Source organism: Eretmochelys imbricata, chromosome 5, assembly GCF_965152235.1.
Source record: "Eretmochelys imbricata isolate rEreImb1 chromosome 5, rEreImb1.hap1, whole genome shotgun sequence".
Lineage (NCBI taxonomy): Eukaryota > Metazoa > Chordata > Testudines > Cheloniidae > Eretmochelys > Eretmochelys imbricata.
This window is the reverse complement of record NC_135576.1, coordinates 115,683,619-115,700,393: the sequence shown is the minus strand read 5'-3', so window position 1 is coordinate 115,700,393 and position 16,775 is coordinate 115,683,619. Positions and strand designations below refer to the sequence as shown.

The 16,775-nt window shown below is 44.4% G+C and overlaps 1 protein-coding gene across 7 annotated transcripts in view; it reads right to left on the bottom strand.

The window, feature by feature from the left end:
• Positions 1-16,775, bottom strand: part of TEK (TEK receptor tyrosine kinase) — a 93,993-nt gene that overhangs the window by 45,102 nt on the left and 32,116 nt on the right. For 6 of the 7 annotated variants that reach the window (XM_077817728.1, XM_077817729.1, XM_077817727.1 and 3 more), the window contains one exon: positions 1,878-2,189. The exons of the other annotated variant lie outside the window; for it this stretch is intronic. In XM_077817728.1, coding sequence (XP_077673854.1) covers positions 1,878-2,163 — 286 coding nt within the window. In that variant the 5' untranslated portion in view covers positions 2,164-2,189. The remainder of the gene's footprint in view (positions 1-1,877; positions 2,190-16,775) is intronic. 7 annotated transcript variants of the gene reach the window in all.

Sequence of the window (16,775 nt, the reverse complement as noted above, 5' to 3'; positions counted from 1 at the left end):
GGACCCCTTCCCTGACCCCCCTTTCCTCTCCTTGTGGTCTTTAATAGCTTTGAGAATGTCTACCATGTCTCTTTCTCACCCATCCAGAAGCTTACTAGTCAGTGCACATAATAGACTGTCTGATGAGATCCAAACTCAAACCATATCAGCCAAAGCTTTTAGCAAAGATTATCTGAAAAGTAGAAATGCAATAATCAAGACCCCCAAAATGCCCCTTCCAAATCCATGTACAGCTGGCAAGAAGATTATATCTCCTCTGGGTATAACAGATTTAGCCAGGGTAATCCACGTGTTGGGCTCTCAAGTCTTGGTTATTGTAAGTCTCTGTTCCCAGGCACATAACCCTGGACCTTAAAGAGCTACAGTGGGTTCAGAACCCATCATCTCATCTGCTGAGGAACACAGGAAGTCAAGAGAACATCACCCACAACAACCTGCTATCTACACTGGCTTCCTGTTAGATACAAGGCCAAATTCAAGAATTTGGCCCCCATCTTCAAAGCCTTTTGTAGATTGTTACCTGAGGGTCTGCCTCACCTGCCTGATCATGGAAAAAAACACACCATTGAACAGAACAATGGAATTGGCAACCTCAAGAGTGACATGTATGTGACTACAAGGGACAGAGCTTTCTGGGTGACAGGCCTGAGAATCAGGAGTGCACTGCCAGAAGATGCCAGAACAACCACAAACCTTATCACCTTCAGAACAAAATGCAAAATCCACTTCTTCTACCTCGCCTGCTCACACCACATTACAACAAAGAAACTTCAGCCCTGCTCACTGGGGAGAGAGAGCAAGAGAAAGTGTTGTTATACGTTCACTCTACAATTTCCATCATCTTGACAGTATTTGTGCAGAATAGTGGATTTGCAGGCTGAGTGCTGGTGTTTGAACTGTTGATATCATAACATATTGTGCTAAATATTAGTGATGGGTGAACTTCAAAAGGTTTCAATGTTTGCTGAAGTGCAGAAAATTATCTAAAAGTTCCTATGTTTCTTTGGAGCTTATGCCAAGCTCTTTGCTTTGGAACTGAGCCTGGGAGTCTCATGAGATCAAGATACAAATGAGATTTCCAGTATGAATAGGTATGGTCTAGGAATCAGAGCACAGCAATAGCTCCCAGCTTTTAAACTCATCTATCTATCTATCTAATACTGTTGCCCACCACATTGGTATCAAAGCACCTCCCACATAAAAGAGATTGGCAAGAGAGAAATTCTTGGTGGACTGTGTGGAGTCTCTTGGCTTGTCTACGCAGCATGGCAAAATGCACTAGAGGAATCCAGTTTATAAGGTGCTCTAACTGCTCTGTATAGACCCTGCTGGTGCACTCTAAAATGTACCTAGTTCCTGATACCTTTTAAAGTGCGCCAGCAGGGTCTACAAGGGGCAGTTAGAATGTAACAAGTTAGAGTGCAGTTTGCTGTACTGTGTAGACAAGCCCTCTGGTTTTTCCCAGATTACAAAAATTACTTGGGGTAGGGTTCACATTTTTAGAGTGCTTTGAAGATGAAAGGCCCAATGTAAGAGTTATTGTAGTTATTGCTTTGTGGGTTCAATGAGGCCACAATGGTCTTTCTTGCCATATTTTATTGCTTCCATTTTGTGCTGCTGGGTATAACCAGAAATGGGCAGAACATGCAAAAATGTAAGAGAAAAATACTAACTAAGAACATTAACCAAATGTTTCTGAGCGTCAGAAAAGAGTGGTTTGGACTTGGGCCAGATAAATTCTTAATGAATCCAGGCCAGTTTGCCCACTCTGGATTCACTACTGTACCTGCTCCTGTTATTTAAGGGTAGCAGCCAAACTGCAAGCAGATGTCCCCTAGTGGGGCTCGCACATCTCTGGTCTGACCTGCATACGGTACCTCCTAGTGGCATCTTCATTGTACGTATCCTCGTCACCTCGTCTTTGACTTTCCCTTCACAGTAGTAAGCTCCGATAGTTTCACTAGCTTTCTCCCTTTTCCACACCACTTTTTTGGCTGTTCCTCTCTTCTCGTCTTCAGTAACTTCCAGAGGGTCCTGGTGTTGGCTCATCAAGGCCTCATAGTCTCGCCCTATTGTGACAGACTCGCGGGACCTCCATCTGGCTGCAATACAGATAAGCGACGTCTCTGAGTTGCCCACTAGAGGGAGTGAATTGATCAGCATCAGGTCCAGCGCTGCCTCCACTTTGCCTACAAACAAACAATAGGTGAAGGGATTTTTCTGCAGAGTCTGAATATTTCTTTTAGTTCTGATTGTTCACCTAGGGGCTTTTGAAGTAATGCCTCACACTCAGTGTTTCCCCTACCTTAGTGAACACCGAACTAAAATAAAATGGCTGCATGTAAATATTCTGTTCTAGTTACTTTGGGAACAAACCCTGAGCCCAGACTGTGCCTTAGGAATGTGTGGAAGGAGAGGACCCTCCACATGTGGCTTTCCCCAGTTTGTGAAGAATGGGAAGTGAGCCACCTCTCTGGCAACACTGACCCCTTCCTCACACCTCTTTGTGGTGAGGGGTGATGCAAAGGACCATACATCCAAACCTATGGAACATCCTTTAAGACCAGCACTAAGAAGTAGGGGCACAGGGAGACCGTTGTGTCATCACTGCAGATATAATTGCATGCATGGATCAGTGGCCATGCACTTGCTCCAAGTAGCCGTCGACTGATGTATACAAACAATAGCATCTATTTTATCATTCATAAGCTTGCAGGTTCAGTAAAGATCCTGCTATACACGGCAAATGGCTCCTGGTGTTCAGCAATAAATTCCTCCTTCTAGTATCTAAATGGGTTCTTATGAGAAGCCATTTAAGTATTAGGGTTGGGTGATATCATGCCCTCAGTTCAAATGCACTCAGAGACGTTTCTGTGAAGACTTGAGGTAGTCTTGAACCACAACACTAGCTCCAAAGCACTGGGTTCTAAACTGATAAGGAAACAACTCATTTTTTTCAAATGTGAAGAAAAACATGACCTCTGGGTTGAAACAATTTGTACCAAACATTTGCCTGAAAGGAATTTCCTCCCCACCCCCTAAAGTTTTAAGTGGTTGAAAAGAGGGAGTTATCATGGAAATGGGATCTTAAATGAAGCTAGCATGGCATATGATATAATAACAAACCCAGTGAAAGGGCTGTAGCAAGTAATAAGATAATGATTTAAACTCTGTAGGTCAGATCCTCAGCTGGTGTAAAGAGAGGAACTGTCCCTGAGTCTGGGGGACATTATGAGCCAAATCTGCAGCCTGATGTATCTGGGTCTTCATTTTTATGGGAAGAATTTGTACCAGGAAAAATGGAGATCAGTAAAATTTGTGCTGGAAATGGCCCTACTTGATTATCATACACATTGTAAGGAGAGTGATCACTTTAGATAAGCTATTACCAGCAGGAGAGTGGGGTGGGGGGAGAGAAAACCTTTTGTAGTGGTAAACACCCATTTTTTCATGCTTTGTGTGTATAAAAAGATCTTCTATACTTTCCACAGTATGCATCCGATGAAGTGAGCTGTAGCTCACGAAAGCTTATGCTCAAATAAATTGGTTAGTCTCTAAGGTGCCACAAGCACGCCTTTTCTTTTTGCGAATACAGACTAACACGGCTGTTACTCTGAAACCTATCTGAAAATATGCATCTAGGAGCCAGTCATACTCCCATATTTCAAATTTTTGAGCCAGCTTCTCCACTGCTTTGTGTCTTGTGCTCATATGCACATCTGTGCAAAATGAATGGAAAACATTACCAAATCAAAATGCCTGCTTTATGCCAACTTTGCCAAGGTGCAAATGGCTAGGCAAGGTGCAGGGCAGTGGAAAATCAGACCCCTATTTGCATCAAATAAAATCCCCTTTTTCTTACCCTAACATGGCTAATTATATGTTGTCTGTTTCATGCTCTACAGACATAAAATAACTTTAAAACTAAAAAATTAAACTCTCTCCCATTACCCCCTTCCCTCACTGATCTACAGTCTTGTATGGTTATTGCTTTGAAACCCATACACCCCAAAGAGAATAACAAACACAAGAGTTATAGGGGTTCCTTACAATAAAGTACCTGAAGTGATCAGTTTCCAACAGTTAAAGACCCGCAGTTTAAGAAAGCATTTAAGTCCCAGCACATGCTTACTGGCTTTCCAACAAGTACATATTACTTACATTTTGATAGTCTGGACATGTCACATAGCCATAGGAACTAAGAACAACAAATACTTTGGACATCTGAGGTGTCTCCCATAGATCTGAAAGTGCTTTTCAACCACTTAACCAATTAAGACTCACAACATGGCCAAGATGTAAGTGTTATTATTTCCATTTTACAGACTGGAAAACTGAGGCAAAAAGAAGGTTAAGTGACATTCCAGAGGACATAAGAAGTCTGTGCCAGAGAGAGAAATAGAAACCAAACTTTCTAACTCCTAATCTTGTGTGTTTGCCAATAGATAAGGCTCCCTTTAATAATTTTAACTGATGTGAAATACTATGGTGATAGATACTGTTTAAAAACAGCAGATAGATACAGAGAGAAAGAGAAAGAATGTTTTCTCTTGGAAAGTGTTTTAAGTCTTAGCTGTTGAGGGAGTGAGATACAGAACCCCTTATGCTCAGTGCTTTTGGTTTTTGGAAATAAGGGTAATGAGTAGGGGAATGCTGTCATTTTTCAGCTAAAATGCAAACAATAATTGATTTCTGTTAAGCATCGCCTTTATTTTCCAACTTTAGATTCCGTTGTATTTTGTGTGTATACCAGCAGCCTCTCTGCAATCAGTATTTTGTGCCATTCCGTTTGCAAACAGCTTTCAGATTTGAAGCAAGGAGTATAGCCCTAGATAAAGAGGTCAAAGGGGAGCAGTGCTTACTGTAGATTCTGAATGTGTGCGTGTGTGTATTTTGTGCTTTAGTCCAAGGGGGGAGGTACCTCGCAGCATTCAATGCCAGCAGCTTCTCAGGGGAATGTAGTATCTTAAGACACACTGACACCCATCCCTCCCAGCCAGAGTACTGCAGTTACCACCCTTTCATGTGCCAACCCTGAGAACTTACGTTACATAACAGAGAAATAAAACCTTCTGGAAAGGATGTAACAGCCATTAAAATAAATGTTTTATAAAGCCAAGGGTCAAAGAAGTCAAGTCATCCTGTAGCACATTACAGAAACGACTCATTTGAACACAGCTAAAGTTAAGTAGTTGTACAATGCAATCGTGGCCAGTTGGGTGTGTGCATTTTTTTAATTTTTCATTTACTGCATATATAGGGTCTAAGCTTGCAATCTCTACTCAGATGAGCAGTTCTTCCTTGCTTATTCTGGGGCCAAGTCTCCTCTTGCTTTTAACCAGAGTAAATCAGAAGCCACTCCACTGAAGTCAATATTTAAGGATGAAGCTTCTACAACAGGTGTCTATGTATGTTTCCTACAGCGCATTGGGTGCATACAGAAAAGAAGCATACCTCTATAGATGTCAAGGGAGCTATGGCAATATAGAACAGCTGAGGAGCCGGCCCATATTCTGGCAACCCATAACTAAACATGGGCTTGAACCAAAACACTGGATCCTAATTTCCCCAAACTCTGGAGAAGTTCGGATTCAAATCTCGATCCCAACTCCGTGACTGGGGGGGATTGTTACATGTAACTTGTTCCCCTGGAGTGGTGGAGCTTGAGGCAAGGTTGCAAATTGGAATGAAAATGCATTGATATAGCTGAGAGGGGAGGGCTTCCATAGCATCTGCATGTACACAAATATGGACACACACCCCCACCTTCTGGTCACCTGTGGGGGTGGGATGGGTCAGCATCCCCATGCTGACCTGGTCTGAAGCTGCCACAGCAAGTCATTCTCGAGATCTCTAGCCCTTAAAGGGGTACATACCTTTTTGACAAGCCAGGCAGCTCCCTCTCCTCCTCTCACTTTAATGTGCAGTCAGGTCATTTGCTTACATGAACACCGATTTCAAGTCCAAAATATAAAAATAAAGAGAACATCGCCCAGCACTAAATGTTCCCTAGTGCGCTTTGAAACTGGAGTGGGTCACAGTGCACTAGGGAACTTTTCGTGCCCAGCAGCAGAGTCCACACAGTCCATTAGAAGAGTAGGTCTCAACCAAGGGTACGTGTACCCCTGGTGGTATGCAGAGGTCTTCTAGGGGGTACATCAGCTCGTCTGGATATTTGTCTACTTTTACAATAGGCCACATAAAAAGCACTAGCAAAGTCAGTTCAAACTAAAATGCCATACAGACAATGACTTGTTTATACTGCTCTATATACCCTATACTGAAATGTAACTACAATATTTATATTCCCATTGATGTATTTTATAATGATATGGTACAAATGAGAAAGTCAGCTCTTTTTCAGGAATAGTGTGGCTGTGGCACTTTTGTATTTTTAGGTCTGGTTTTATAAGCAAGTAGTTTTTAAATGAGGTGTAACTTGGGGTAAGCAAGACACATCAGACTCCTAAAAGGGGTACAGCAGTCTGTAAAGGTTGAGAGCCACTGTGTTAGAGTGCAGCAGGCTAGTGCAAGGTAGATTTACATCCCAGCTTCCTGTCTTCTACCTGACCATACAGACAAGCCCCTAGGAGAAAGTGCTGATACAGTAGATTTCTGCTGCAAGCCAACTGCCGAGGGCCACATCTGGGTATGGAAATTGTATGGGGGGCCATGAATGCTCACAAAACTGGGGGTTGGGGTGCAGGAGGGGGTGAGGGCTCTGGCTGGGTATTTGGGCTCTGGAGTGGGGCCAGAAATGAGGAGTTCAGGGGGCTCCAGGCGGGGGCAAGGACTTGGAGTGCAGGGAGGGGGGTGAGGACTCCGGCTGGGGGGGGGTGTGGGCTCTGTGGTGGGGCTGGGGATGAAGGGTTGGGGGTGCAGGAGGTTCTCCAGGCTGGGACCGAGGGGTTCAGAGGGCAGGAAGGGGATCAGGGCTGGAGCAGAGGTTTGGAGCACGGGAGGGCGTTAGGGGTGTAGACTGGGTGGCGCTTATCTCAAGCAGCTCCTGGAAGCCATGGCATGTCCCCCTTCCGGCTCCTATGCGGAAGTGCGGCCAGGCGGCTCTGTGTGCTGCCCGTCTGCAGGTGCCGTCCCTGCAACTCCCATTGGCCTCAGTTCCCAGCCAATGGGAGGTAGGGGGCGGCGCTTAGGGCAGGGTGACGGAGGGGGGGACATACCTCTGTTTCCGGGAGCTGCGTGGAGCCATGGCACGCACAGAGCATGGCAAGCCCCCAGCCCTGCTCGCTGGCTAGAGTGCCAGAGCGGGGCAAGCCCTGGACCCTGCTCCCCGGCGGGAGTTTGAGGGCCAGATTAAAATGTCTGAAGGGCTGGATGAGGCCCCCGGGCCGTAGTTTGCCCACCCCTGGCCTACAGCATCCCTGCTTAGCCTCCTCTCATGGCAAAATCCTGCTATTCTTATTCAAGAGGAACTCCCGCTCCTTAGTCTGGCAAAACTCAGGCAAAACTAAACCTTGAAGTCAATGGGAGTTTTGCCCAACCTGTGCCTGAAGAATTTAGGTCTCTGAGAACACAGTAAACACAGACAGGAAACAGCCTTTCTCTGTATCAGTGAAGATCCCCTGTCCTTCCTTGAAAAAATCCTTTGACTCCTGCCCCTCTCCTTGGAGGAATGACCTCTGCAGGAAGGCGATTTGATGTGAATGCAAAGGGGGGGTTGGGAAAAGGAGGCACCCGCAGGCGGCGAACACTGGAAATGGGAGGTGTAACTTCCAGCGAATTCCCTGCCAAAAGACTATTGACACAGAGTTATAGCTGCCCAGTGCTGCCTTGTGCCCTTCCAGAACAGGGAGTGAGGCTAAACTTAATCCTCCGCTGACAAGGAAATACAGAGTTAAAGTCATGTCTGTTCCACTGCACCCTCTCACCCCCATCACACACACTTCACCTCTGTGGAGACAGCAATTGGCCATGTAGAGACAGAGAGTTCTGTGTTCTCAGGACAACTCCACTTGAGCACAACTAATGCAAGGGTTGCACTATCCCTCACTAGGCTATGTCTAGCAGGACTGATCCAGGGAATACTGCAGGTGGGTAGCACAGCTCTCACCATCACTTCCAGTGGCTGACAGTCCACGAGGGATGCCAAGAAGAAAATGGGTGGTGGGTATAAGAGGCCAGTGGAGGCTAAGCCGCCACAAACATGATGCAGCCCACTACCCTCTGGAGACATGCTGGCCTGACGCCTTTGGAGCACTACTGCTGAAAGCGTGCCCAGGCCGTAGCCCCACCTGTGCTCCGTCCCGAGGCCCCACTCCCTCTTGTTCTCTTCCCTCATGACCCCGCCCACACTGCTCCTCTTTTCATCCCCACTCCGCCCCTTCCCCCGAGGTTCCCCCCACCCACTGCTCATGCCTCTCTACCCTCTCCGGGAGGGCGGGGGGTGGGGAGGGACTTTGTGGGATGTGGAAAGAAGGAGGGGTCTGTGGGGAGGGAGAAAAAGGCGACCGGTGGGGGGGGCTCTGATAAGGGGATGAAAGGGTAGGGGAGAGCCTCAGGGAAGGGGCAGAGCAGGGCCTGGGGTGCAATGGGGGTGGCATGTGGCTAGGGCCTCGGGGGAGGGGGCAGGGCCATGGTCTCGGGGTCAATGCCCCCCCACTTCTAGGAAGCTTCCAGCACTCACGCCCAGCTTCCCCAAATGCGGGAGTCACGTACACTCTCCTCACAACCCCTTGCATATTCTAAGTGTCCACCAAAACTCCTCCTTTGCAGTGGCATTCACACACTGCCATGTACCCGCCAGTCCTCTGTGCCGTGCTATTGCTCCAGTAAGTGCTATCAGTGGGTGCGCACACATCACTGTGCACCACAAGGCTCAGTCAGGAGTAACGGGAAGAGATGGCTCAGAGGAATTCTCTGGCACTCATCCCAGATGCATGCCAATTCGCAGACCTAGAAAGCCTCCCTAATCATTTTTTAAATATTACTGCCCCAGACGCTAGCTGAGGTTAAACTTGATCTGGTGATCTGTTTGGGGGAGATCAGTACCATAGTTTGAGCCACAGCTATGTGCAAAAAATATCATAAGAATGGGATAAATGTAATGACAAGTCTTTTATTTCTTGGCAATGTACCTCTGGAATGGAACCCCTTGACTCAATAATCAAAATTTGCACCCCTAACCTCCCCTGGATCCTGATGAGGGATGGCAATTTCCAAGACAATGTGAGTATGCGTGGGGATGTGAGAGCACTTCGAAAAATTTGCTGATAACCTTAAGAATGGAGTCCCTAGCTTTCCTTCCTAAGAGCAGTCACTCAGAGTAGCTGTGCCAGCCAGACCAACAGAGAGCTCCGAGGAAACAAAAAACCCAACCACATATCTGAGAACTGGATGATGTTTGTACAGTGCTTTGAATATGTAAAGTGCTATCTAAGTGCATTAACTACTTATTCATTAGTATTATGATGAAGCAATGCGAGAAACAGGAAAGGAAGGCAGCAGCGGGAGGGCAGAAGGAAAAGAGCTTGTTGGGATAGGAATCTGAATTTTAGGCTTTATTATTAACAACAGTAATTAGGAATTGGGAATGCTCAGCATCAAAAGCAGATCCCCTTTGAATTCTGAGCATAGCAGAGAAATAACAGGAGCTATACCAAGAGAGAGGTGGATATGTGAATACCATGCAGCATCCGTCCAGTAAAGGAGTGGACGAGGAATCAAGGCCCAGGAACTTCCCTGGTGCTCTGGGTTACTTTGTTACTGGGCGGCCTATTTCGATCCCATCTCCTGGCAGATTTCTTCCAGGAAGCATTCACTGATTCCTTCAATCCCTTCATGGAGCAGTGGACATTGTCTACTGTTCCCTGCTCGGTATCCCTTTCTGGATGCCTTGCTTTGACCCTATGGCCCACCCCTGCCCTGTTTTTTCATTCTTCCCCCCGATGTTAAGTCGATCCCCTTGTTTCTTTTGGCCCCTGTACTCTGTTGAGGTGGAGGTCTTTGTTGTTTTTATAGGGAGAGTTGCCTTTGAGGGCTGTGATCACCACATGGAGACCAAGTAGGCTGGATTTCTCCACACTTCAAAAACAATAACTCCTTTCCTCCAAGGAGAAATTGGAGGCAGGAAGTAGCTGCTCAGGAAGCACTGGCAGAAAATTTCCTCTCTGGGAAAGGAAAATTGGCCATATCCTGAAAGAATTTTCAAATGGATTCAGGTAACATGACTGTAGCGCCTAGTACAAAATCAGGCCCCGTTGCAATCAGTGGCAAAACTCCCATTGCCTCCATTGGGGCCAGGATCTCAATCCTAGTCTTACAGCTGTCAACAACCATTTTAAAACAGCTGGCACTAACTCATTACATGTAACTTTTATTGGCTGTGGTTCTTGAAATATCCTTAGGGATGTGGGCAATGTCTGTGTGTACTTGGGGCCTACATGAACCTTCATTTCCTCCTGCACTGTGGATAGACAGAAAGAAGCCCCTCCTGAAGTGCTAAGCTGCTCCGGTGAGATGCTCAACACCCCCAGTTGTCACTGAACTTCAACGGGAGTTGAGAGCACTGAACATCACCCAGGATCTGGCCTCCAGTCTGAACCAGGGACTGAATGGGGAAAAAATAAACCCACAAAATAAGTTCTACCCTCTTGAGATGCCACTCTCAGTGCAGACTAGAAACTTATTATTTTTCTTAAATGAAAGCTTAGATTCTTGCACATAAAAGAGGAGCTTGGAACAGATCTCATGATTAAAACACAGCCATGGAAATGTAGAGAGAGCTGGATTAGATTCCTCGCTTTGCCACAAGCTTCCTGGGCAAGTCACTTCACCTTTCTGTGACTCAGTTTCCCCAACTGTACAATGAGATGAGAGTGGGGTGTGTTGTGAGATTGACTTCATTTGTATTTGTATGTAAACTAAGTTAAGATCCTGGACTGGAACTTGAAAAATTGCCAAGTATTATTATAGTGGTAATCTGATTGTTCCAATTACCACCCTCCTGCCTTGTAGTGGAAAACCCTTCTTCAACCTTTGGGGAGGTGGAAACTTATCTAAGGAATCACTTCAGTATACACATCAAACCCTTTTATCATCATGGTTAGAAACAGTGTCATTAAACGGAGCCTATAAGGTAATAAATCCCAAAAGTTTAGGCTGGATTTATACAGACCTTTGCTATTGTTGGGAAATTAATTTTTTCTCATGACCCACCTGGAAATATGAATATAAACCAAATGGACACCATAGCAACAGGATGGCTAGAGTCTGTACTTGGCCTTCATCCTCAGAACAGAGAGCATGACACATTAGCAGTTCAATGTAGGGCCTTTTGCTGTGTAGTTGTTATATGACATTATGTAACTATGGGGTTTAAGACTAATTTAGAGTATATTGAAAACAGACAGCCCAGTTGGCCAAGGCATCAACCTCACTTCTTTCAAGTCCCTTTAAAAAAAACATTTCGTCCATGAAGCCCACAAAAGTGAGTTTATCATCTAAAACAAACACTAACCACTAAGTCTCCTGCACCTCTGGATTTCTCCTGGTGTCTATGTTTTAGATTGAAAGCTCTTTGGGCCGTCTTTATTTTTGTGTATTGTACAGAAAAGAGTATATTGGCCCTTTGGTGGCTCTAAAAAAATTCATATTATTAGTAGAATCATAGAATAACAGAGTAGGAATGGACCTCTGGAGGCCATCTAGTCCAACCCCCTGCCCAGAGCAGGACAAATCCCAACTAAATCATCCCAGCCAGGGCTTTGTCAAGCCTGACCTTAAAAATTTCTAAGGAAGAGGATTCCACCACCTCCCTAGGTAACGCATTCCAGTGTTTCACCACCCTCCTAGTGAAAAAGTTTTTCCTAATATCCAAACTAAATCTCCCCCACTGCAACTTGACACCATTACTCCTTGTCCTGTCATCTGCTCTCACTGAGAATAGTCTAGATCCATCCTCTTTGGATCCACCTTTCAGGTAGTTAAAAGCAGCTATCAAATCCCACCTCATTCTTCTCTTCCGTAGACTAAACAATCCCAGTTCCCTCAGCCTCTCCTCATAAGTCATGTGTTCCAGACCCCTAATCATTTTTGTTGCCCTTCGCTAGACTCTCCAATTTCTCCACATCCTTCTTGTAGTGTGGGGCCCAAAACTGGACACGATACTCCAGATGAGGCCTCACCAGTGTCGAATAGAGGGGAACAATCACGTCCCTCGATCTGCTGGCAATGCCCCTTCTTATACACCCCAAAATGCCATTGGCCTTCTTGGCAACAAGGGCACACTGTTAACTCATATCCAGCTTCTCGTCCACCGTCACCCCTAGGTCCTTTTCTGCAGAACTGCTGCCTAGCCATTCGGTCCCTAGTCTGTAGCGGTGCATGGGATTCTTCCGTCCTAAGTGCAGGACTCTGCACTTGTCCTTGTTGATCATATTTCTTTTGGCCCAATCCTCCAATTTGTTTAGGTCCCTCTGTATCCTATCCCTGCCCTCCAGCGTATCTACCTCTCCTCCCAGTTTAGTGTCATCCGTAGTAGTACGACTAAATCTAGTTAGAAACCAAGAAGTCTATCATTTTGGCCATGTTGTTAAAGAAGGTAATCAAACCTGACAGCTCCTCTAACAAATCTTTAAAATGAAGTACAGTATTTTATTTATTATTATAAGTGCAGTACTAAATTAACCAATACTGAAATTTACAGTTATAATTTCATTGGGCCTCACAAAGCAATGAACCAGTTATGGACCTAATCCTGCCACACTTACTTACAAGAATAGAACAATCTTTCCTAATAGAGCTGGTTAAAAATGGATCCAGATTTTCACAAAATATTCATAAGAACATAAGAATGGCCATCCTGGGTCAGACCAAAGGTCCATCTAGCCCAGTATCCTGTCTTCCGGCAGTGGCCAATGCCAGGTGCCCCAGAGGGAATGAACAGAATAGGCAACCATCATGTGCTCCATTCCCTGTTGCTCATTTCCAGTTTCTGGCAAACAGAGGAAAGGGACACCATCCTGTTATTTTTGGGAAGGAGGGGAGTGTTATTGATAGGTTACACAAATGCCTGTCAGGGATGGACTGTTTAACTTGGTCCTGCCTCAGCAGATGGGGCTGGACTTGATGACTTCTCAAGGTCCCTTCCAGCCCTACATTTCTATGATTCTATGGTTGACAAAATTTGAAATGTTGACGAAAAGTTTTGTCAAAAATTTCCAATTTCAAAATTTCAGATCTCCTTAACTAGTGGGAGTGGTTGAAGTGAATTGTAAGAATTTCTGACATAAATAAGGGTTGTGGAATTGGGCCATAAGCACAGGTTCATGATAAACAGTTCTCCCTTCTTTTTTATTTTTAATTTAAAGTATTTGCTGAATGTTATGGGCTCGAGTGTCCAGAGTCCATCTTATGGAATCCAAAGTCCACTGATGCCATGAAAAATGCCAAATATTTTTGGTGACTAAAAGATAACAATGACCAGGTACTTTCCCAAATGTAGTCAAATTCTTGCATCTGAGTTCCGTTCATAATAATAATCATATAAATGTAGGGCTGGAAAGGACCTTAAGAAATTATCGAATCCAGCCCCCTGTGCTGAGGCAGGACCAAGCAAATATAGGCCATCCCTGGCAGGTGTTTGTCCAACCTGTTCTTAAAAACCTCCAATGACAGGGATTTCACAACCTCCCTTAGAAAACTATTCCCGTGCTTAACTACCCTTATAGTTAGGAAAAACTTTCTACTACCTAACCTAAATCTCCCTTGCTGCAGATTAAGAGCATAACTTCTTGTCCTAGCTCTAGGCAATAATGCCTGGCTCTTTTGATCAAACGATCTCAAAGCACTTCACAAAGGTAAATAAAAGTCATCATCTCCATTGCAGAGAGGAGTAAACGAAGGCAAAATGCCTTGTCCAAGGTCATTCAGCAAGCCATTGATAGAGCCAGGCTGAGAACCTAGGTCTTCAGAGTCCCCATCCAATGCAGTAACCTGAAGACCAAACTGCCGCCCACCAAACTAACTACCCCCTTGAAAGCTCAGCCGCAGCAGAAAGACAAAGCTGATATATCATTGTAAATACGTTATTGTTCAAGCCCGTCTCTGCCACTTAACACCCAGAAATAATAAAATTAAAGCTTTCGCTGATAAATAGCAGTAAGGAACAAAACTTGAAGCCTGACTATAGTCAATGGAAAGAGACCCATTGATTTAAGGACGTAGAATTTAAAATATAGACATCAATTGATTCCCCTGTTCTGCTTTCTTCTTATTCATTCACCTAGCCCAAGACAATTATGTGCCTGCTCTGTGTAAAGCATGGATCTCATATACTGCTAATGCCCAGATTCTGTGGGACTGCGTATATCTAACACAACACTGAAGACTTGTTCTTGAAACAGGAGGAGCTTGGTGTTATCCTCTGTTGGGTTTTATAAGCTAACATGGTGGTGATGATAAAGATACCCTCGCAGAAGATGAGTTCTTCTACCAATAGTAAGGGAGGGACTTGGATGGGAGCCTGAACCATTAAACAGTATTTGCTTTGTGGTGAAAAGTGGATCAGCAATTTGCCAGTGCTGACAGTCTCATTTTGAAACCAGCGATGAAGAAAGTTAAGGTGAATGATGTGTCACTTGTACATAGTGGGTCTGATTCTCATCTCAGTTGCTCTGGTGTAATACAGGAGTAGCTCCCATAATGTTAATCCAGTTATTATCCTCATCTAAAACTGACATAAGAGGAGAATCAATCCCTTGGCTTCCAATACACTTTAGTCTATTTTACTGGTCATCTGTGTGATCTCTTAAGCTGATGGAAAAACTAATCTAAATTGATTTTCAAAGAAACACTGGTATAAACTGAGATTCAGGTCCCACATTTCAGTTTTCTAAAAATAAAGGGTGGGAGTACACAACCTAGAGAGAATACAAATGTTTCCACAACATGAAAAGAGAAAAGCCTAGGAAAACAGTTGTTTCAGATGCACACACTGGTTTTCATTGTCAGAAACGCGAACACAACTGCATTCTGCTGGCACATGAGAACCAGAGAGAGAGACTTGCTGGAAACTGAAACTGAAACTGACCCAGTGTAATTTCACCCTCCAGGCTAAATAAAATGCAGAAAGTAAACAAACAGAATACATGGTGAAAAAGAAAACCCATGGTTGAAATTATTTCAGTTTTTAAAATGTAAGCTTTGGTCATTAACTAGAGCTGAGTGGATAATGAAAAAACAGATTTGCAAATATGTTGGTGAATTATACAGCCCTTTTTGGTGAGCTTGCTCTTTTCTCTGTGTTTGACCCTTATCTTGCAAATGTTAATGTATTTGCTGAGTTTGGGACAGATTTATCAGACTTAACTGGAGGATGGGTATCACAAATGTATACTTAAACAGTTACATGTGTTTTAACTGGTTCATTGCAGATCCTGCACTCCAGCCTGTCACTTTCCAGTGAGCTTCATTGTAATCACAGGTTTCAGAGTAGCAGCCGTGATAGTCTGTATTCGCAAAAAGAAAAGGAGGACTTGTGGCACCTTAGAGACTAACAAATTTTTTTGAGCATAAGCTTTCGGATGCATCCGATAAAGTGAGCTGTAGCTCACGAAAGCTTATGCTCAAATAAATTTGTTAGTCTCTAAGGTGCCACAAGTCCTCCTTTTTATTGTAATCACAGTGAATCACAATGAAATTCTTTTATGTGTGGGTAGGGCACTGGCATGGCAGACCCAAATTCAAGTCTCTGCTCTACTTCATTCAGAGCACAGTTTTTCATCCCAGACCACTATAAATCAAGCAGAGGAGGAACTTGAATATTCCACATTTCAGGCCCTAATCACCAAGCTATAGTCAGTCTCGCTCTTTCTTTGACCCAAAACTTTCCTGATGGAAGTTTGATGGCGACTAATACATCCCTGAAAAATGTTTCAGCTTCGACGAATCAGCATTTTTTACCAAACTGTAATTTCAGTGACAATGTTCTTACTAGCTCGACTCATGTCACAATATGCCCGTCTCATTGGGATTATCATGGGATTTCACTTTACTCTTATGGATTTGATAGGTTCAGGCCTGGCCCAATGCCTCTGTGCTCTAGCTATTCCTAGCTGCTGGAACTACTCTTATCAGAATAGCTCTACTCTAACTTACACCAACTGCAGACACATAGCGGCACTGTATAGCTACCAAGGTGACACAGAGCCACCTTTGCAATCCCTTAGGTTGTGCGCTGAGTGCAGCCTCCCCAGACTGAAGTGGTAGGGCTGTTGTTTCAAACTGCCTATTTGCAGGGTCAGACAGTTGTGCAGCACATCACATTTGCAAGGTTTTCTTTGCACACATATACCTAGAAAGTTAATAATAAACCCAAACCCATAGATTTTACAGCCAGAAGAGACCATTATGATCATCTAGATTGACCTCCTGTATAAAATTACTTCTTTCCACAAGACACAGCATTTCACCCCAGGATTTCTGCATCAAGCCCATAACTTCTGGATTAGCTGTGACAAAGAGTTTAAATTCTGCGCACTTTGGCAAAGTTTAAATTTTGTAGAAACTACTGGAGCCACTAGAAAAGTACCAGGACACTGTACCACCACCTGCTGTAACTAATTCAAGTGCTGCAGACAGAAAGAATTGTTAGACACCGTAACTCACCCACTCCCGGGGAGGAGGGACCAGAAACCCTGGCCCCTGTTTCTCCGTTAGTAGATTATTCCAGGTTAGAACTTTTTTTCAAAATTTAGAGGCGCTGATTTAGACCCAGGTCTCATCAAAATATCATATATAGCATCATGATCATACTGAAA